The 22,593-nt window shown below is 49.6% G+C and overlaps 1 protein-coding gene across 2 annotated transcripts in view; it reads left to right on the top strand.

Moving 5' to 3' along the window:
- The window catches only part of LOC135915516 (mitochondrial sodium/calcium exchanger protein-like), a 153,894-nt gene that overhangs the window by 82,603 nt on the left and 48,698 nt on the right, over positions 1–22,593 (top strand). Inside the window, exons 1-3 of one of the 2 annotated variants that reach the window (XM_065448632.1) lie at positions 7,492–7,727; positions 13,382–13,534; positions 20,882–20,934. In XM_065448632.1, coding sequence (XP_065304704.1) covers positions 7,704–7,727; positions 13,382–13,534; positions 20,882–20,934 — 230 coding nt within the window. In that variant the 5' untranslated portion in view covers positions 7,492–7,703. Of the gene's footprint in view, positions 1–7,491; positions 7,728–13,381; positions 13,535–20,881; positions 20,935–22,593 lie in introns of those variants that run through there. The other variant, XM_065448631.1, reaches the window with a different exon arrangement.

The raw sequence follows: 22,593 nt of genomic DNA, 5'->3' as shown, positions 1-22,593 counted from the left end.
GTCGCCGAAGCAGAGGCTAAGCGCAGCCGCCGAGAAGACCCTGCCGTTCGCGCCGCCGAAGCGGAGGCTCATCGCCGCCGTCGAGAGCAACCAGCAGTAAGCGAGGCTGAAGCAGAAGCTCATCGCCGTCGCAGAGAAGACTCTACCGTTCGCGCGGCCGAGGCCGAGGCCAAACGCAAACAAAGGCTCGCTTATTTGCTGCGCTCAAATTTCGCATTAGGAAGTAACGTAATCGTCGGTAATTTTTAGAGCGCAGCTCTTTGGCGTCCGTTCCTGGGTTTCGCGTCGTCGTTGTCGTCGGCCTCGTAACCAGCTCCGCCCCCCTTTCATCCCCCCAGCGCTAGCAGCGACCGACTGATACCGCTGGATGCCGCTGACGCCGCTAGAGATTCAAGATAACGTGACTGCATAGAACACCGTCGCCGCCACGCAGAAAGAGGAGGAAAGGGTCCCCCCCTCCCCTGTTCTTGTGTGGCGGATAGGGGTTGACTCACTATCGGCGTCAGCGGCATCAGTCAGTCGCTGCTATCTCTTCCCTCCTCCCTTTATCGTGTTGTCCGCTTGCTGCGCGCGCTTCTGCCCCCATCGTTTGCCGCTGGGTGTACACGCCGCCCCCCTCCCCCCTCTTCCTGCGAGTCTCGGGTTGTGGGAGAATGCGGGAGAACATCCCGTTCCTCTCGCTCGTAACGCGTCCCACGGCTGTGACAACCTCGCGAGGCACTTGTATAGATCTCGTCTTTGAGGATCAAGCATTGGTGTACCAAGTCGAACGTATATCAGCCTATTTCTCCGACCACAAAGCTTCCTTCATGACTGTCAAGAACTGTTAGTGGAGTCTTTGTTAAAGGAATACGTGTGAAAAATAAAAAAAAAATTCTGTGATAGCGCATACATGTGTTGCTCGATTTCTTTGCCTCAATCTATCGAAAAGGTGAAACAGCTTATTTGCTGCGCTCAAATTTCGCATTAGGAAGTAACGTAATCGTCGGTAATTTTTTCATACCGTACCACACCTGAGCTTCTTCGACGCGTGCGCCTAAATCTTGCATTTTACGCTCCCCGTCGATATGCAACCGCCGGGATTCGAACCCGCGACCTCGAGTTCAGCAGTGTAACGCCATAGCCGCCAAGAACATACACCGCGGCGGGGACGCCAAACTTTTCAAGCCATATGAATCTCCTATGACAAATCGCTCACATTTCCCTCGTTCTACGCTACGTCTGCATTCTCCTTTTCTTTTTTTTTTTGCACGTCGATAGCTGTTCTTTTTACACAGCGATAGCTGGCTGTTTCGATGCCCGATGGAGACTGTCGCGGGACCTCCCGGGTGCCTTGGCAGAATTTTTGCGAATAAATAGAGTTGCACTACCTCGCAAGGAGTCGAACTGGGGAACCGCAGGATTTGCGGCCGAAGATCTTGCCTCGCAGTGTGTTGAACGACAGTGCAGCGAACACTATTCTGCTCCTCGACAATAAGGTTCGCATGCTCAGTACCAGTTATTAATAACTACTCAGTAGTAACCAGTCACTGACATACCAGTCAGTAACAAGAACCGACTTGGAGGCTATTGTGTTGACTCGTGAGATGTCTTTGCCTCTGAAAAGGATATACAGCAAGGTTCGCGTGACAATGGGATCTCGTATGCGATGGGATATATATATGTACCTGTGAAGAAGTGATCGAGCACGTGTTGTGTTTTTTTGTAATCTCTGCGACATCGAACGTGACGTTCTTGGCATTGTGTTAAACCTATTCTACAGCAGACCATTTTCAGAGACGTAAGATTCTCGGACCACGGCCCCACGCGCGGCAGGCTTACAAAGCGACGCGGGCATTGCTGCGGTTCACGAAATCGTCAGGCCTCAGTGATCGATCATATAGGCGCGATGTGATGGACAACCCGTACGTGTTCACACTGACCGTACCTTCTTCACTGCCTGTCCTTTCTTTCTCTTCATCCGGGCTGCTGAGCACGAGGTCGTGGGATCGAATCCCGGCCACGGCGGCCGCATTTCGATGGGGTCGAAATGAGAAAACACCCATGTACTTAGATTTAGGTGCACGCTAAAGAACCACAGGTGGTCAAAATTTCCGAGCCCTCCACTACGGCGTGCCTCGTATACAGAAAGTGGTTTCGGCACGTAAAACCTCATAAAGTGATGTTGTCATCATGCCATTGTATACCGCCGTGTGTGTTTGTGTGTGTGTTTGTGTGTGTGTGTGTGTATGTGTGTGCGTGCGCGCGTGCGTGTGTGTGTGTACGTGTGTGTGTGTGTTTGTTTGTTTGTGTGGGGGGGGGACCTCGCGCTTAAAAATAAATTCCATAATCGATCATTCTTTCACCGGCTATTCTAGATAAGGTTGTTGGTGCCGGTGCCAAAAAAAAAGAATGTCCACTCGCCAAGAATAAACAGAAGAATAAAGAACACGACGTTTCGGGCCCCGTACGGGTCCCTTTATCACAACGAAGATAAGCATGGGCGCGCGGCTACTTATGGGTGAGGTGGCGCAGCGTACGGGTTTATATCTCGGGAAGATTACCCCGCGTCCTGTTTATCGGGCGTCTAGTTGATTGCATGTAGTATGGTTCTAAAAGCAGACGGGCAGATAAGTGTTTCTCTTTTGTGATGATGGCTGCCGAGTCGCAGTCAGTGCTGTGTCTGGTTAGTTCGCGATGTTTTGCCAGGGCGTTCTCGGCTGTGTGGCCCTTGGCGACGTCATTCACGAGTTGTTTCAAGCGCCGTTTAAAATTTCCACTCTCGCCGATATACGACACGTCACACTCCTTGCATGTTATCTTGTAGATCACTCCTGGGTAGTCCGCGTGCTTCAAAGGGTCTGTTGCGCGGGCCAGCTGTTGGTCAGGTTTTCGGGAAGGCACCTGGGCGATTTGCACACCGTATATGGTATGGTATGATGAACTTTGTTCAGGTCCTGAAGATCAACCCTTAGGTTAATAATAATAATAATAATAATAATAATAATAATAATAATAATAATAATAATAATATATGGGGTTTAACGTGCCATGAAACCACTTTCTGATTATGAGGCACGCCGTAGTGGGGGACTCCGGAAATTTTGACCACATGGGGTTCTTTAACGTGCACCTAAATCTAAGTACATGGGTGTTTTCGCATTTCGCCCCCATCGAAATGCGGCCGCCGTGGCCGGGATTCGATCCCGCGACCACGTGCTCAGCAGCCTAACACCATAGCCATTGAGCAACCACGGCGGGTAACCCTTAGGTTGACGCAGGTGGCTCCCTCGTCGGGACAGTAAGTTTTAACCTTACCGCCGTATCGTGGGCCTTCTGGACGGCCTGTATGCACTTGATCGAAAAGCCGTATAGCCCTTAAAAATCTCTTGCAAGCGCTTAGCTTGTTCCCACCGTGCAAGGCATACCGCTGCGTGCTGCGCCGTTTTTTTCGCCGTTTCACGGCAAGGCTTCGCTGATTCGCGCTCCTGCGTTCTGAGCAGTTGTAGAGGGTAACCGTCGTTTAACAGGTCCCCTTCAGAGAACCTGCAGCTCTTGCCCTACGTTTCGTGGGGCTGGAGCAGACGCGGAATCGCACAGAAAAAAAGAGTGCTGCTGCGACGGTTCGCTTTTTGCCCAATTGGGTGCGCCGAGTCGTAGTTCAGGTACACTTTCCCGTACCCGTTGGCTTTCTGTTCACACTATAGTCCTCAAAGCCGCTTGAAGTCCTCTCTACGAGGACATCCAGGAAGGGAATGCGCCCATTGATTTCCTCTTCAGCGGTGAAATGGATACATTCGGCTTGAAGGAATTTAGGTGCTCGAGGAATTTGTTGCGTACAGGCGACGGATAATGCAGAAGCAGTCGTCCACGTTTCTTAGAAAGAGCCTTGGTAGCGCGAGGATACAGACAAGGCGGCACTTTCCAGATCCCCCAGAGCAATATGTTGGCGCAAACGACGGGACACAGAAGCTCCTCCCATCGCGGCGCCGAATACCTGCTCGTAATACTGCTTGTTAAAGTCGAAGTACGGCTTCTCGAGGCAGGATTTTAGAAAGCGGCAAACGTCAAGGGTTTCGAACGGCGTACGTTCGGGCAAAAAAACAGTCAGCCTGGAGAAGTTTCCTGCGGCACTCGACCGCATAGTCAATAGGCACGCACGTTAAACATTGACTTTACGTCAAAGGAGATAACGACTTCGTCGTCGTCAATGCAGGCGTTCCTTATTTGCTCGATGAAATGAACGGAGTCTTTGACGAAAGCGGGCGTGGAGGAGGGAGGAGGGAAGAGAAAAGTAGAAGGCAGGGAGGTTAACCAGAATAACGTCCGGTTGGCTACCCTACACCGGGAGAATGGGAAAGGAGAAAACAGAGATCACAGAGAGAGAGAGAGAGGAGGGAAGGAAAGAAGGAAGTTGCGGCGAGTTCGCTGACGCGTGCGGTCTTACATAAAGCGGGCGTGAGTCCTGCAAGCGGCCTAAGAATACGGTGCAGGTAGCCGGTTTTCGTCGAACGCTTGACTGTGACTATGGACAGGGTTGCTAAACCTCTCGGCGCGGGGGGTTGATATCAGGAAACAGAGGCTTCCGGATCTTCAAGCTGCGTCGATCGCAGTACTTTGACACCCTGATATACGATCACACTTCCGTAAGCGCCGGGTGAACAAACCCTCGCGGACAGCGTTTCGAACGCCTCGACGAAAACCGTCACAAATGCGCGCTTTCTTTTTCACTGAACTTCATTTGGCTCTGCTCCCACTTTGCGTTCTTTTTTAAACGTTTCTGGCCCTCTATGCGACTCGAGGGTGACCTTGACACGTGCCTATATACATGTATAAAGAAAATTAATTTACGATGGTTGGTTCCGAACCTGCTGGTTTCCCCAGCACATAAGCCCTATGCGCGCTATCCATAAGGCTACGGGCAATTTATTTTTTTCTTTATTGTTGCTGCTGTTTATATCGCAAGTATAGGATTGTCGGAACGTGATATACTAAATGTTGGACCGTGAAACATTGACCCAGTGTGGTTAGACAAACGTTAGGCGGTTTCCATCTCGCGTCTTGTTGGCGTGTATTCTCTCTCTCTCTCTCTCTCGTTGATTGTCATGTCCTGCCGGGGTGGCACCACAACCATGGCATTCTGTTGCTGCACACAAGGTTGCAGGTGCGATTCCCAACCTCTCTGGTCTCGTTTCGATAAGGGGGGAGGGGGATGCAAAAATGAACAAAAAGAAAACACGTTCGCATACTTAGATTGATGTGCACTAATATCTGCGTATATTCGTGAACTATCTAAGCGCGGTTTATTTATTTATTTATTTATTTATTTATTTATTTATTTATTTATTGGTACTGCGATCTCCATTACAGTACCAAAGGTTCATTTAGATTAATTAATGCGCGCAGTAAACAATTAATTCGGAGCACACCGCTATGACGTCTCTCAAGTCCCTCCAGCGTTGCTTTAAAAAAATCCATGAATCGACACCAAGCGAGAGGCGCGCACTGGCAGACTATTTGCATATCCCTTTCGTGTAGGGCGGGGAATCTCCCCTGCACGGCGCAAAGCCTGTACCCGCGGCTTTATGCCGGCGGCCTTTGCATGCTGGTACAGGTGGTATATACGTACGGGTATCCTTCTCTCCGCCGATTCGCGCGATAACACCGTTAATGCGGGACCATAGCTTCGTCGTCGCCGGTGAAGTTTCGCACGTCCCGCATATAGTGCGCTTCGCGTCGCACTGCCCGACGCGGCGGCACGATTACGACACGACGACGGCAACAGAGATGGCGACGGCGAAGAAGCTTGACCACGGCAGGACTATACGCCATGTACGATGGTACTACGAGGACGCGGTATACGTGGCACCCGCCGCTGTTGCTCAGTGGCTATGGTGTTAGGCTGCTGAGCACGAGGTTGCGGGATCGAATCCCGGCCACGGCGGCCGCATTTCGATGGGGGCGAAATGCGAAAACACCCGTGTACTTAGATTTAGGTGCACGTTAAAGAACCCCAGGTGGTCGAAACTTCCGGAGTCCTCCACTACGGCGAGCCTCATAATCAGAAAAGTGGTTTTGGCACGTAAAACCCCATAATTATTACTATTATTATACGTGGCAAGGCGACTGCAATGGCGCGATGAAGACTAAACGACGACCGCGGGCGGTGAAGCGTGGCGATCGACGTCACCCGACGCGGCGAACGCGACGTCACTAAGCCTAATGGCACGACGACGAAGATGCCGCGATGACAACGACGGCACGAGGGCCGCATGCGACGGCGTTTCTGCGACGACTGTGACGGGACGAGGGACACTCCGGAAACATTTCAAATCTCTATATATAGGGGCCCCCCTTTCGAGATGAGAACACTTCACGAAAAGGCCGCGGGCACCGGGATGGGAGGGGGACAGCACTGTCGATAAAAAAAAATGGCTGGGGCTTAGCTAAGGTTAAGCCCAGGATGCGAAGTATACTAGCCTTTCTTTTAGTTGTTATGCGTTGCATATTGCAATCACTCAGTTCAGCCCTTGGGCGCGGCCGGGCAGCCACCATTTAACCACGTGACGTGACGTCACGACAGCCGGAGGAAAAGCTGGGCCCCAACTCGCGCGGTCGCACGCGGCCGCAGCCACCACCTGACTCCCGCTCCTCCCGCTAGGGGCGCTGCGCCGGCGCGTGACGTCACGCTCACGCGCCGGCGAGCGCGTGACCGTGACAGATGGTCACCTTCCGGCGAGCGCACGAGCTGAGACCCGGCTATGTAGCTACGCGGCCGCAAGCGAGCGCATGAGTTGAGCCTCCGCTTTTGCAGCTGTTACGACGTCATATGGTAGCTACGCGGACGCGCGCGGCGCAGCAAGGAAGAGAGTGGTGTGTACGGTGTGTTTCCCGGCAGCACTGGGGTTCAACTACGAGTATAGCTCCCGATCGAGGTGGGCGCTCGCCAAATTTCGCCGCCGTTTTGCGGTTATGCGGCGGTTGCGGGCAGCGGCGCGTCCAACGGTTGTGATATCACTCCACAACCGAGGCATGCACAGGCGTCAGCCCCTTAACGCGCCCGCAGAGCGTCCCAGCGAAGGATTCCCGCACAACGCAACCCGTCTCTGGCGCATGTTGCGCGTTCCGTCGCAACGTCACGCTCGCGAACCCGGAAAGCGACACCGCAAGCGCATGCGACTGTCGAGAGTAAAACAGCTGTGCCGGCCCCGCAGCTGAGGCGCGCACTGTCCAGCGTGTGTGTGTACGTATATACTTATACTTATAAATATCCTTCGGAGAAAGAGAAGGCGAGGGGATGGGGGCGGGGAATCCGCGAGTCAGCAGCAACGCGTGTGGGCAGGCCTCGAAAAAAAAAACAAAAAAAGAAAGAAGACCTGCGGGCCACATACGTCGCGGAGTTCGCACACGCGAGACAATCAGCTCAGGTATGTCGCGCTGCGATCGAACACCGCCGCCGCCGCAGCATACGAGCACCACTATACGTCAAAAAAAAATAATAAAGAAAAGAGGCGCTCTGACTCTTGTTAGCGACAGTTGTGCGCGAACGTGGACTGAGCAGGCGACGTTGTTGCGCAGTTTAGCGTCGACGGTTTCCACGGGCAGACGCCAAGAGCCTGCGCATCGCAGCGCTAACGGGTTTACTATAGAGAGAGACGTTGCGAGTGTGTGGAGGAGTGGAACCGATCGGATGCGCGGTCGTGCCCGCTGCAAGTGTCTACGCGATGGATACGTACGGCGGAAGAGTGGTACGTCGACGAGTTTCGTTGTTTGTTTCTGCGAATGGACTCGCGTTCGACGCCCTTTGTTATTTTTGATTGGTATTTCTTTTTAATTCTTGCCTACAGATGCATGGTGGCTGTTTGCTTTTCCTTTGTTTTGTTTTTTATTTGAAGATGCTTTACTTCATCGTTCTCTGTTTCAGGAATTTGCGTCCCGGTGAAATCTCGTCTTTTTTTTCTCTCTCTTTCCTTTCTCGTTGACATGCCTATAACGCAGTATATATGTAGAGAGACGTCGTGAGTTCCATAACCTTCATACCCGATCGAAAACACGACGTCACGTTATGAACTGCGTAACCGGGATCACTGCGTGGCATTATCGGAAGGGTTGTGACCCTCCTCCCACCGCCACCCCCCCCCCGGCCCCACCTCCCCCAAAAATGCGTAAATAAAAAATTTCATATTATCTTGTCCTGTATTCGGTGATATCGGACGCTTCGAGCCGCTTAAATATTCCTTGTCTGAAGCTCCCATCCCTTCTCCTTGTAGAAAATTTCTCTGTATGCAGAGGCATTCAGCCGGTACTGACCGCGAAATTGTGTACATAAGCTAAACATTAAGCTGAGCAGAACTGCAATGCTGCGGCGAGTTCATTACATTACGTAATTTGTTACTGCGACGCCAGTTCGTTCTGTTACGTCATCGTCTGCATATAGTTTCCTACGAAAGTCACTAGAGGGAGCGCTAGCGCTGAGATCGTTCGTCTAGCATAAGAGTACTATGGCTAGTACGTCGATTTGTCTAATCTTAGTGCTTGACACGGCTTCGAACGTTCTTGTGGCTTTATTTATTGCGCCTTATTTGGCCAAGCGTCAAAGCGTTCGTATAGCTTGCTACAAACACGGCGAGGCAATCAATTAATCGTTGTGCACATGCGTAATAATCGCGAAACGCTGCAGTCGTCACACAATATCGATTCGTCACTGGATACGCTTAATTCGTGTTGCTGTATTAAGCGAATCTTAATATGCTTCCAGATTCGCCCTGCAACATGTTGTTGTCAGTTATCAGTCTACCAAGTCGCAAACCAGTCCAAAGCCAGAAGGGCGGAGTTCGTGCAAATTCGTGTGCTACCCATCGTCCTCATGCTGGGGCGACATTCCGGACATTGCGAAGTTCATGCCGTGTTGGCGCCTTCAGCCAATAAGAAACGCCGTGGCAGCGCTGGGAGCCAATCAGACATCCCAATATGGCGAGCTCCACAGCACGGTGGAGTTTGACCGTGTGCCATGCAGCTCACCTATAGTATGGGATATAGGTCCCGGGTTCGTTCAAATAATTTTTTTTGTATGTGAAACCCCGTGGTCGTCGTCAGGTCGACCTCTCATGTTGAGCTTTGCCCTCACTCTGTGGCGCAGAAAGAAAAGAAAAGAAAGCAAACTGAATATTGCCCTCGACCGTGAACGAGAACCCTGATAAGATGAGCGTGCTATTATCACGCTATCGACCGGCCTTCCTTTTGTCTTTCGTAGCGTTTATTTGCGTGCGCACAGTCTCATGAACAAGTAGCGTTGGCTTATCAACCAACTATTCAGACTCGTATGTACAGCGCATTATGACGCCATGATGCAATCCCCATATGTGCAAACTAGCGACATTCGCTCTAGCACGCTGTAAGTACACGTACACTGAAGCGCCGCCATATAAAATACGCAGTTCACATTTCCGAGGAGTTGTTCAACGGAATTTTTTTTTTCACTAGGAGGTGGATAAGGATAAGCACTTCACCCAGATGGCGCACGACTGTAACAGTCCAGTTTAACGTCCATTCGCCATAAGGCCATAAGCATCACTTGGATTGATAGTCATTCCAGTGAAATGCACTTCTGGAGAAATCGTCCGTTCTACGTTACGGTCTTACATAGGCGTTTCTTCACAAACTGTGTATTGCCATAAAAATGCATATATATATATATATATATATATATATATATATATATATATATATATAGAACAGTACGTTATCCCGAGAAGTTGGCAACAGGTATCACACAGTGTAGAGGATTGACGGAACCTTGCCCGTGCAGACGTGGTTTGAAAAGAAAAAGCGTTTTCGTTTCTTCAGTTAACGGTGCATGCAGTTGTAGCCGATGAAATAGAACACCGTTTCACAAGCCCGCGAAGACGGTCATCCTGCTTGGGGGCATCCTTCAGCGAACTCCGAAGAAGGACTTCAGCATCGATCGATATCGCCACGCTGTCGCGCCTCTCCGCCGCTTGGCAAGTTGTACGGAGTTGTGTGCGTCACGCGCACAACCAAGAGTGGTGGGGTTTATATCTGCGTGCATTTCGGAAGCCGCAGCTGGCAGTACCGCATGTATAGCGGGCAGAAAGGACGCTGTGCCAATCGCGAAGAAGCGCAGTTTCTTTTTTTCCGCGAAGCTTGCGGTGTCCGCAGTAACTGAGCAGCTGCTGTCTCGCTAAACGAACTCATAAGCCGCATGAACAGCTCAGGTCTGCTGGTTTCTGTCTCGTTATTTCTTTAGGTTTCGTGGTTCTGAGCACCCGTTGGAAAAAAAATGTACATGCGACGGAGCTTACGGTGCGCGTTGACACGCGCGCTGAAAAGGATGCAAGGCACCTCTACGATTTCTTTTGGACCGCAGCTATTAGGCGCCCGTTCCTGCGACGATCGTCGGCGTCGGCGTAACCGAGGGAACGAGCCCAGCGAAAGGTGAAGGCGAACGCTCCCCATCCCCATACAGAGTAGCATGCCAGCGGTTATATACGCGCCGGCAAAATTCTCTGTTCTTCTAATAAAGAGCCCTCTCTCTCTCTCTCTCTCGCGAACGCGAAGTGCAGCGGGGGATGAAAGACGCGAGGAGGAAAGCGGAGGAGGAGGAGGCCGTGGCGAATGGGCGAGAAGGAAAGCGTAGTGCGGTGACGATGGCTACGAGATGGCGCCAAAGTAGCGCGCGACATCCGGGAGGTATGTCGGCGGCTGATGCTGTTAATCGCGAGTGCGCAGAACTGCAGAACAGGCCAGGCGGACCGCGCAACCACCCCGAGGGACAAAATCACCGTTCCTCCAATCCCAAAAGGGAATGACCCCGTCCTAAACCCGGGACTCGGAGAGGCTAGAGCCGAACACTACAAGAAAACGCACGAGGACAGGAGTAATGCATACCAGACTGACGGCACCGTACACACAGCACGTACACCGTGGTTTACAACCGCAGTGGTAGATGGCATTTACAGAGAAGTAACGAGCACCACAGCGCGGGCCTACATCACCTGCGAAGCCAAGGAGGTAGCCATCGCTACGGCTATTGCGGCGCACACGAACACAAGCGAGGAAGCCCACATCCTGACGGACTCCACGCAGACGCGTAGAAACTGCGGAAACGGTGAGCTCTGCATCGCAGCCGCCAGGATAATAAATAAAGAACAAGAACCTTCGCGCAATCAAACTCATTTGGGTACCAAGTCATAGGGGCGTCGGGTGAAGATGAACTCGCCCACGAGGTGGCCACTGCGCACGCAACATACCAGTGGCGCCCCGACAGTCAGGCGAACATCGAAACCGAACCGGTAGACTGGAGCCGACCGGCAATCCTTGGAAATTACAAAAGGGCTCGAAATAAATTCGCTCCCCCCCTCCCTCCCTCCCCCCCGGTCGGAAACTAAGCGAAGCGGGACAACTCACTTGGAGGAGGTCGCAAACCTAAAAACTTACCCTCACCTACATCCCCTACACAAAACAGATAAAGAGCGATATCAAGACGAGTGCCCTTGGTGAGGGACCGAGTCCACGCTAGACCACGTCACGTGGGAGTGCGCCAAGGCTTCTCCTCAGGACAACGCTCACGAAACTCGCAACGCGATAAGAATGGGAGGCCTTAAATTGCTCCCCTGCTCGGAGGAGACAGCGCAGAGAGGCTGCCCACGCTCCAGGCAAGCCGCAGAGCTCGAGCCATCGGAGCCCTAGAAAAGGGGCCCCGATACCATCCTGAAGACCGCTCGTCCTATTTTCTACGAGAAGTGTTTTCTACTATACAGCTGCTGTTAATCGCGCCCACGCGCTTGCCCGGCCCACGCACTGCCTCTCGCGATCTCCAGATTAGCGAGGCAGTCGCGCCTCACTTGGCTCCGTTTGCATCGTGCCGCACGAGACTGACTGTGCGTGGCAGCCAATACGTCGCTAGATGAAAAACGCGTATGTAATAGAGGTGCGCTCAAATTTCGCACTGGGTAGTATCGCGATCGTCGGTCAATTCTTTTTATCTTATGTATAAAAGATCGAAGCACTTCCAATAATCATGAGACGAGCTGCACTTTTCACCTTTTCATTCGTCATTACGTTATCCTCGGACAGTTCCCGCAGGTAGCACTCTGCACATGCCTCTATTTTTTTTTTTGTCCCGCGTCACATATGGCGTGGAACAACAACAAGAAATCCAAGTGACGCGCTCGTCTATTTAGGTTAGAACCGAATTTCCAAAAACGAATTTGGTGTTCTTATTATTGTTTAATTTTTACGCAACGGTGGCTCATACGTAACTCGAGTGCTGCCTTGCTCTGTTAAATAAATAAATAAATAAATAAATAAATAAATAAATAAATAAATAAATAAATAAATAAATGTAGTGCCCGGGCCCCTGTCTTGTTACTACGTAGGGTGAGAGCCATTATATATACGAGGTATAAAAAGTTGTGTTCCAACAAAAGGAAAATATTTCTAATGATTATTGAAGTGAGGACAAAGTGCTAGCGCAACACAGTAAAAAAAAAAGAAATGAAAAGGATCGTCGACCATAGCATCTGTAAATCATCAACCGATATGCGTTGACAGAGAAAATGTCTTATGTGTTGTTGATCGGTGTTGTTTTGCTGCGAGACGCTGGTCCCGACAACGCCAGAGAACGTTCTAACCAGTTCAAGGCATTCAACGAGGACAATGGTTTCGGAGAGTGTATAGCTGGTGCCGCATTTTCACCCCGTATCGGCGCATACAAAACGGGGAGTGTAGGGAGGGACGTAAGACGAGCGTTGCCGAGGACTCTAGAATAAGCTTGACGATTGGGGCGGCTTGCACGAACATTTAGCGACTGAAATAGTAACGAATTTAAGAACGCCTTTTTGTGCGGACTGGACGTTGTCTGTGGGACACTTAAGAACAACTCGCAAAGACGATAGGTATAAAGGGAAAAACAGACATCCACCCGTTCGTAGCAATTGCTACAAAGGAAACCCATACGGGTGCCTCGAAAGAAAAGCCTCATAGTTGAAGAAAAATTCGTCCTGGTCCGGGACTCGAACCCGGGACCACCGCCTTTCCGGGGCAGCCGCTCTACCATCTTCTCTCCACCTTGCGGGTTTCCGCAGAACTACTACGTCAAAGACCATAGGTCTTCGCGAGTCGGGGCGTGGATCAGAACGAGCACCAACCAAATGCGCAACGCGGGCTCGCGCTTGAAAAAAAAAAGAAAAGACAAGAAAAGAATGAAAAGTGCGCTCCCGATTCCCCGTGCTTAACAGGCCGAATTTTGCAAGAAACACGTTCTGGGAAATTGATTGTTATATACGTCGGTTCATTCTCCTCCCACCCTCTAAGCTGTTCTTTTCTCTCTCTCTCTCTTTCCTTTTTCTTCCCGCACGTGGCGTTCCGGTGCTGCCCCCAGTGCGACCGGGTGCACCACCTGAACGCGAGCCTGCAGTGCGACTTCGTGTCCAGCAACGAGGAGTGTCACTCGGACGAGCAGTACCTGGCCTACACCACGTTCGTCTACTGCGCCTTCGGGTCGGGCCAGACCGTGCCGGGGCTCGTCGTACTCGTGAGTAAAAATTTTGTCGCGATCATCATCATCGTCGTCGTCGTCGTCGTCGTCGTCGTCATATTATTATTATTGTTGTTGTTGTTGTTGTTGTTGTTGCTGCTGCCACTGCAAGACGAAAGCTTCTCACAGCGATCTGCCATGACCCCTTGTATCTTGCGCTAGCTGATCCCAAATCAAGCTTGCGAATTTCTCGGCTTCATCGCCCCACCTGATTTTCGGCCGTACTCGACTGCGCTTCCCTTTCCTTGGCACCCGTGTACCGTAACTCTAGTGGACCGCCGGTTATCAGCCCTACGCATTACGTAGCTAGTCGGGCTACCTCCCCCCCCCCCTTTTTTTTTTCTCCTAATGTCAAGTGGAGTATGGGAATGTTCCCGTTTCCTCCCTAATCCACACCGCTCTCTTCCCTATTAAATATATGTAGAAATCATTTGGCGAGGACCGCGGCTTGAACGAACATTGATGCATTTGACAGAATAACGTAGTCTGTATTGGCTATAGGTGGTAGAATATTGATCTCGGTCGTGGATTTTTTTTTTTTTGTACGAAGATTCTCGAAAATTAGTAAGCCTAAAGGTGGTAGAATATTGATCTCGGTCATGGATTTTTTTTTCTACGAAGATTCTCTAAAATTAGTAAGCCTAAAAAGAAACTTAAGCACGAAGTTTACAAACTTGGTAACTCTGCACCAAAAACAGATGCCGCAGTTCTGTAAACTGCGCGAAACGGGTCAAATCTGATATATGGGTTTACAATTTAAATTGCGGGGCTTTACTTGCCAAAACCGCGATCTGATTATGAGACACGCCGTAGTGGGGGACACCGGAATAGTTCTGACCACTTGGGGTTCTTTAATCTGCACCTGAATCTAAGTACACGGCTGTTTTTTCGGATCGCCCTCATCGAAATGCGGGTGCTGTGGCCCGGGTTCCATCCCGCGGCTTTGTGCTTTGCAGCACAACAGCAAACCCACTGATCAAGCACGGCGGGTATAGCTTAGAACTGGCGCGAAATTATTACGTTGGTTATGTTATGTAGTTTTTTAAAATTATTACTATCACCGAGTTCGACAGTTGTAAACTTAAGTCCTGACTTTTTTTTTATATTTCCATTGTCGAAAATTTCATTAAACGCATCGATGGCATAAATGAAATATCTCTCTCATCCACTCGGAAAATTTAGGCTCTCTCTTTCTCTCTCTCTCTCTCTCTTTGATAGAGCAATACCTTATCAAATTCCGTGCAGTGGATTCCCAGTGGAATGATTTCCCTGGTCCAGGGTTTCTGACGAGTATGCTTGCTGAGGGATAGCTTCCTTTTAATCTATACTAGAGAGGAAATTAATTTGACCTGCATTCGGAGATTAAGTTACTAAATTACCGGGGGGAAAAAAGCCGCTATAGCAATCACCGTGAGAAGGGAGGCCTGGCGAACCAGAAAAAAAGAAAGCGCACAAAACAAAAGACAGGTGACGGTTATATACGATCTACATATAAGCTATGTGTATAAATGCCTTAAATGTAATAATAATATTTGGGGTTTTACGTGCCAAAACGACTTTCTGATTATGAGGCACGCCGTAGTGGAGGACTCCGGAAATTTCGACCACCTGGGGTTCTTTAACGTGCACCTAAATCTAAGCACACGGGTGTTTTCGCATTTCGCCCCCCATCGAAATGCGGCCGCCGTGGCCGGGATTCGATCCCACGACCTCGTGCTCAGCAGCCCAACACCATAGCCACTGAGCAACCACGGCGGGTGCCTTAAATGTAGCCTACCAGTGTTTATCGCCCAATCATCCGCGTTCGCGTATACCACGTGACACCTGCGGGTGAGATGACGTGGCCGCCATGACATCGATTGGCGCTGCGGGCGACTTCCGGGGCTAGGTCCGTGGGTCTGTAAGCCGAATGTCCCAGTGCGGTGCGTAAGTGGATGCTCTACACAGGAAGCTATAGGTCTTGTGCATGTCACAAACCGTGCAGCATGCACCTCGCGTTTCCCCTAACGCTTTTCCTTTTGTTTTTTGTTATCTTTCCGTATATCATGCAAAATAGAAGTGAGGCGTGCAGACAGGACACAAGAGTAGAGAAGTAGACAGCACGAACTTCTCTACTCTTGTGTCCTGTCTGCACGCCTCACTTCTATTTTGCATAATGAATCCTTACCAACTAGCTCAGCTTTCTGTCGTTCTATTCTTCTTTCTGTATAGTTATCGTTTGTGGCCGGTGTTCGACGCGCACTCGTTTTCCACGTTGTTTATTCCGCACGTGTTCAGCAATATTTATTATCACTCTTCTCTGAATATCGATTTATCTGCTCGTCGTTCCCGCACTTGTGCGTTCCCTTATTTTTATTTTTTCTTTGGAAATTCTTCAAAAAAGAAAGAAGCGTTACGAGTTGTCTGTATTTTGCAATGTTCTTTTCCAGCGTTAAACAAGAAAAAGAAAATGAAAGAAAAAGAACATTATTGTGAAAGCTCCTTGCCCGATGTCCATTAATGTGCCTGTAAGGTGCGTTGAATAAATAAATGAATGAATGAATGAATGAATGAATAAATACCAAGGAAAAGTGGACGGAGATGGGGTGCAGCCTCCCCCGTGGCTCAATTGGTAGAACACCACATGCGTCATGCTGAGGTCGTAGGCTCGACTACCACAGGCGGCATGTTGTCTTTTCTTCCACTTTAATTCGCCTGTCGTTTAATATTTTCTTATTCAAAATTTAAAGGAAAAAGAAACAGTTATAATTTCTCCTATGTTTTTCAGGGCTTCGGTTTACATACGTTTGTTACTCTCTCGTGTATCAAGAATTTGCCAACAGTTCAGTTGCGAAACTCGCATTCATACGAACCGGAATTTTTCACGTAAACATAGAATAGTACACATACTCAGAGGCTCAGAATTCAGTTTGGTGAACTGCGACATTTGGTTTTGAGAAAATGCATTCGTTCTTTCCTTTAGTTTCTTTTAAAGCGCTGGTTTTCGACAGCTTTTCTCAAATCTTTAAATGGTCAAAGTCAGGACTCTGTTCCGGGCAGTCACTCGAATACGTCACATCCTTTCCAACGCAACAAATCATTCAGTTGTAGTGCGTCGAACGTGTTCTGTGTGAAAGCATTACTGCGTCTGAGGCCATTTCTGGCACAGTGTTTGCGCCTGGCGTCTGCCAAAACCCAAAACATCGGCCCGTAAAATGTTCTCCGGGGTTCGTTAGACCCTTCGCAATATAACGGGGGAAATTCGATTGAAGTGCGCTGAAAAAAAAGATCTGTATGTCAAAGGGCATTTTCGTGCGTTTGAAGCCATTTATGGGGTACAGACTTGTTTACATCTAGTGTCGCTTTAACAGAAAAGCGTAAAATGTACAGGCGCCGACAAAAGTGGTACACTCCACGCAGTCCACGCTGCGGGAGCCGGAGCAGCGGCACACTGCATCGCGGCGCCATCTACAGGCAGCACGTAGGATCGAAACAGCCAAAGGATGCCCTTTATTATCGGCAGACGTGATCCCAGATGCTGCCTGTAGATGGCGTTGCGATACAGTTTGCCGTTTCTCCGGCTCCCGCAGCGTGGACTGCGTGGAGTACACCACTTTTGTCGGCGCCTGTACACGTAGCACGTCGCGCGGCTAGGACACGTCATTGGCGAGTGGTTGGCCAGCTGAACTTTCAGTCGGGAGAGTCGTCGCTCTCGAATTTTTTTTGTGGCCCCGTCACATGCCGGCCTCTTGCCTGCGTGTACGTGTGTGTGTCGCTCAAGTGAAAAGCGAGACCGGGGCCGTCGGCTCCGCTAATTAAATGTCATGTCGTGTGTGGATCGCGATACTGCGCGCACCGGAAAACAGTGATGACGTCACTGGAATGTAGAGCGCATGGCGCACGGCGTCCGCTTCGACCCCGAGCGGGTAAAAAAAAAAAGTGTTATGCGAGTGTAGTCGTCGTCGCAGGCGTATGCAAAAGCGACCGTCGGAACGAGTGAATACCAATGAGGTGGCTGAAACGAAACAAGCGTTTAGCACTTTAAAAAAAAAAGATAAGAACAACAGCGAGCAAATGTAACGCGTCAGGTGCAACGGTAATGCGCGTTAGGCTTCACTTCGGGTGTGACACGGCAGGACGCTGGAATATAGCCGTGGTCATTTACGGTGCACAGTCGCGATCAAATTGAAGGTGATCGCGCGAGCATCGTCCGGCGGGCCTTCCAAGCAGCATAGCGGCCGATTTCGGAACTGCGAAGATAAAAAATTCGCTGCCTCCTTCCCCTTTTATGCTCTTCCAGGCTGCGATCGTCACCCCCAAGACTAACTCGCCCCATTTTTGTGTTTGTTTCCTTTTCGTGGCAAATGATGTGTGTGCGTCGCTGTCTCATGCATTATCATGGCTAACAATGACGCCTCTGTGCAAAAGCTGACGAGGCAATCGAAATGAATTCGCAGGTTATCTCGTAAAGGGTGACGAGAGTGACAGCTGCTCATGGAACAGCAAAAGAGAGAGAGAGAGGAGAGGTATCTGATGTTTTCCTCTCGACTGACGGCGATGACGTAACGTGGCGCTGCTCCTAGTTTCGGTCGCCGCTCGAGCGATCACCTTCAATTTGATCGCGACTGTATACTTGGCGCCTTGCGCGTATGCGCGCGACCTCCGGCCGTGCGTTCTTACCGCTGCCGTAGCTGTGGACGGCGTTCAGCCAACCGTACTTGCGCTGCGAAGCTGCAGACCGCGCAGAGTGTCGCACGTGACCCGGAAGGCTTAACGGGCGTGCGAGGTCCCCGTGGTTTGGGCGTTGGAAACGAACGGACAAGCGTCCCGCTGACGGTCGTGTCTTCAAGGTGTTAGTGAAACCGTCGACGTATGCGTCACGGTAACACCCCGAAAAATTGAAAGTCCGCGCGCACCCCTCTTCCCCGAGGAGTCCCTCTCCCCACCCGCAGACGTGACGTCACAGGCGCGGCGCTTCGGCGTCATCTGCACAATGCAAATAGCCAGCAGCAGATGAAACAGTTCGGGGATGCTCCCGTGAAACGCAAGGCGTGCACGTATATGAAGTCGACTCTGTAAATCCGTCGTGCAGCAAAAAAGAAAAACAAAAGAAAAAAAGAAGCGAAGGGAAATGAAAAGTAGGGAAGTCGTGACGCGAACGTCACGTGGTTCCACGGCTCCGAAAACCCGGATGGAATTAGAAGACTATAGGATGGAGCATTACGTCTGGCAACTATGGCGTCGGCGAGGCATCCTCATCTGAAGCTCCCCGCCCTTCCCTCCGATGCCTATGCTATGCCTGCACGTTGATTCTTGGGAAGCAGGCCCTCCAAGCTTGTCAGACATTTTCAAGGCATTGTTAGGCTAGTGGTGGTTTTTAGTGACGCCCTCTCCACTATTGGACCTCGTCACGCACTCTCCGCTCAACTCTCCCGCATACTATCTGCGCGCTCTGCGCCTATATAAAAAAAAAAAATTCACCGACAATTACTTCGGTAGCCGCTTGTTCCTTGGAGCAAACTGCGTCGATTGATGCACAGTTCCTGTGGGTTGAGGCTAAAAATCTGGTCCAAATGGTTTGTAGAAGCGGGAGCCGACGCACTCGCACATGTGCGTTCGAAATCGTCGTCTTCTTGCCCCTCATTATTAGGTGATAAGTTTTTTTGTTTGCTTACGAGGGTATAAGCCATTGCTCAAGGGGTATGAGCCATTCACTGTCTTACGTGATGGACAAATTTCTCGTTGGGTAGGCACAGAAGTGCTTACGCATCTAATAACAGGGGTGACACGAGAATGTGTGTGCGGAGCTATCGTCGCGATGACCACCGATCGGGACAATAAGTGCGCTCGTACCTTTGTTCAAAATTCTGTGTCACCTCTGTGTCGTGTGCTAAACAGGGGCCGTATTCTGAAGCGATCACTTTCGGCGATACTATCGCCTTTGCCACGCCTTCGCCATCGGCGTGCGCTGATTGCCTGTTTTAGCGAACTCGGGTGAGCTGATTGGCTGGTTGTTCATTACGTCATCCGATTTTGCTCAACCGGCCAATCAGCGCGCGCCTGACGGTGATACTATCGTCGCGGCGACAGTATCGCCAAAGTGGATTGTTTCAGAATACATCCCCAGCTTCGCTAGTCATCCATCTTCACAGAGTGAAATGGCTCGTGATTTTTTGTTTTTGTTTACAAAACTCTACAGCCAAGCAGATACGTCATCGAATACCGGATAAGCTAGAGCATATACACACACCAAGCGAAGGTGGCGACACCGTCTTGACATTTCCGCACCAGGCTTCTATGACGTCATGGGTCCGAAGAGAATCTGCCTGGGGCTAGTAGAAAATAGCAAGGACACATTTGAAAGAACACTCTACAGCACGAACTCATATAACATTGCGCTCTGGTGTGTTTTTTACATTGTAGACCTTTAGATAAGGTTGGTGGTAATTTTATAAATGTATTCAGAGTGAAGAGAAAGGCATTTGCTCGGGGGCTCCTATCCAAATGCGTGGGAACGGAGAACTCCTTATTCTCGGTAACCATTGAGCCGATTTTCATCAAACTTATTGCATTAAGTATAGAAGCTAAAATCTGGCGGCTTTTTAAAATTCTTTTTTATTAGGCCGTCAATCTCTCTACGAAAATTCTTGATCATTGCAAAATTAAAAGAAAAAACTGAACCACCAAGTTTGCAACACTATAAGTAGTGAAAAAAAAAAGAAACGATATCATGCTTCTGTAAACAACACTTAATAATAAATCTAAAGCGGAAAAAGTTGGTGCGTCATACACCGCTCTCAAGTATGCGAATAATTTTTATACGACATTTCTAAAATCGATCTAAACGAATCAACTATTTAGCGTAAGCTGAAAATTGGTATATCAAATCTGTCCGCCTTAGATGCTTGAACAGACGAAGTTTACAAACTGCGATATCTCTTTTTGTTGCTTAGTTACGCTTTAGTAAACTTCGTGCCTTAGTTTTCTTTATTTTTTACCTTACCAATTTTAGGGAACTATCCAAGATATTTCAGGTCCCGAATGAAAGTTCTGCTTCTTAGAATCACTAAAACTTAACTTGTTTTCTCTCTCAATTGGAACACATTTAATTCACATCGGTGTAGCGGTGGTCTCACAAAAGCATTTCTGCGTTTTACAATGTATTTGAATAGCGAAATAGAACTCGACTCCGAGTTATGGCTTCCTCATAGGACCAGGGCAGGGCATGTCGCCTGCAGGGCTTGAGACCGAGTATTCAGCGTTAAATGGGAAACAAAGTTAAACGGTTTATCGAATGCCTTGGAGATTGTCCACGCTGACAGCTTATGTCTAACCTCTTCTTTTTTCCTTTGGCCGTCCTTCCAGTCACTGGGCCTCCTCATCATGTTCGTGGGCCTGGGAATCACTGCTGACGACTTGTGAGTTTACGAACACTATACTCTCCGTGCCGGCATTGCTAAATTCTTTTTACTTTTCTTTTTTTGCTCGATGCTTCGTTCGGCAACCTTGCCTGTGCAAACTGGGTGACTCTGACTGAAGCGGGTGATGTTTAGACTTCTCCTACGCAACGTTGCAGGATGTCGACGTGGTTTCACACCGACAGAGTGGAGCATGTAATAGGCCCTACATATCGAAGGAGAATTGCGCGTTCTGAACTTGAAGTCGCCTATAGCTAGGCCGTATATTGTATTTGAAGAAAAGAAAAAGTAGAAGAAGATAGCGCTATGTTTACAGGAACACTCGTTGCATTTATATTTGGAGATGCATTGAATAACCACTCGCAGTAAAGAGTGATGCGGAGCACCCTGCTAAGACGTCTCTCAAAGCCCAGCGGTTGCTTTGAGATGTTAAACGTCATCAATAAATCATGCGCTATGTGTCATCCGCTGCGTCACATGTCCGGCCTTTCGACATGGCATGGCATTTTGCATAGCGTTACGAATGCGTGCACCGTTGCACAGGGTCCTAGGCGGCGGCCTGCGAAGTTGTCATACGCTCAGTTATATGCGGCACGCCGCAGCATTTAATGGGTGCTGCAACGTACACGTAAGCGGCTGGCGTGGAGCTGGTCAGGCCAGTGCCCTTCACCGAGGTGTTCCGGCGATACGAAGTTGACGTTATCATTTCGTCCGTCAGTTCATTCACCGAAAAACGGAAGGACACACCGTGCAGGCGAGAACGACGCAGCGTGACGGAGTTCCTTTTCGAGAGCCTGTCGACCGTTGCTCTTAACCGATTAATCGGTAAGGCAGCGCGTATGTAACACAGAGAAGTAGGGGGAGAGGAACTGCGGTGAGGTTACTAAGCTCAATGCGTTGGCAGCCTAGTTGGTGCGAATCCATGAATACTTTGTTTAGCGCAAAACAACAGACACAAGAAAGACGACAGGAGAGTAGCGCCTTCTCCATGGGGGGTCGCCTTTCTTGTGTCTGTTGTTTTGCGCTAAACAAAGTATTCATGGTTACTAAGCCCATTCGGCCAAGCTGGGCTGGCTACCCTGCGCGTGGGGAAGGGAATGGGTACATTGCGGTAGCTGTCGCCAAGAGACTCGAGACTTTGCTATAGACATGGTGTTCCTTGTCTAGCGCAAATGAAATGCCGTCTTTCCTCTACTGCATCTGCGAATGTAAACGGCATGTAACATTAAATATTTGTACCAGAAAATTTGGGTATTTTGCTTTCTTCTTTACGTGTTTTTAGTTTTGCGCATTCAGAGATTTAACTTTTTAAGGACGCCTAATTTTGTGGAAGAGAGCGTGGGCTTCTGGGCCACGTTTAAGCTTTCTTGACCTTGCATAACCACAACAGTAGCTTAAACTTGACTACAGGCAGTGCGTGCGTAAAAACGTGGAATTTTCAAATTTGCCTTCATTTGTCTGTGTTCGGTCTACGAAAGCTCGCGAATTTCGCCGAGCAGAAAAGTCATTATGCCACAATATACGTATATCGCATAGGTACGGTATCGTTCAACGTATTTCCATGCTAGTGGGAACGCGCTTTTAAGATTGCAAGTCGGGCTATTTGGATTTAACCCTTGGCTGCAGATACATAATAGTCAACGTAAAGATGGATGACAG

The sequence above is a fragment of the Dermacentor albipictus genome, chromosome 2, assembly GCF_038994185.2.
Source record: "Dermacentor albipictus isolate Rhodes 1998 colony chromosome 2, USDA_Dalb.pri_finalv2, whole genome shotgun sequence".
Lineage (NCBI taxonomy): Eukaryota > Metazoa > Arthropoda > Arachnida > Ixodida > Ixodidae > Dermacentor > Dermacentor albipictus.
The sequence above is the reverse complement of the archived record's forward strand: the minus strand, read 5'-3'. Positions and strand labels throughout refer to the sequence as shown.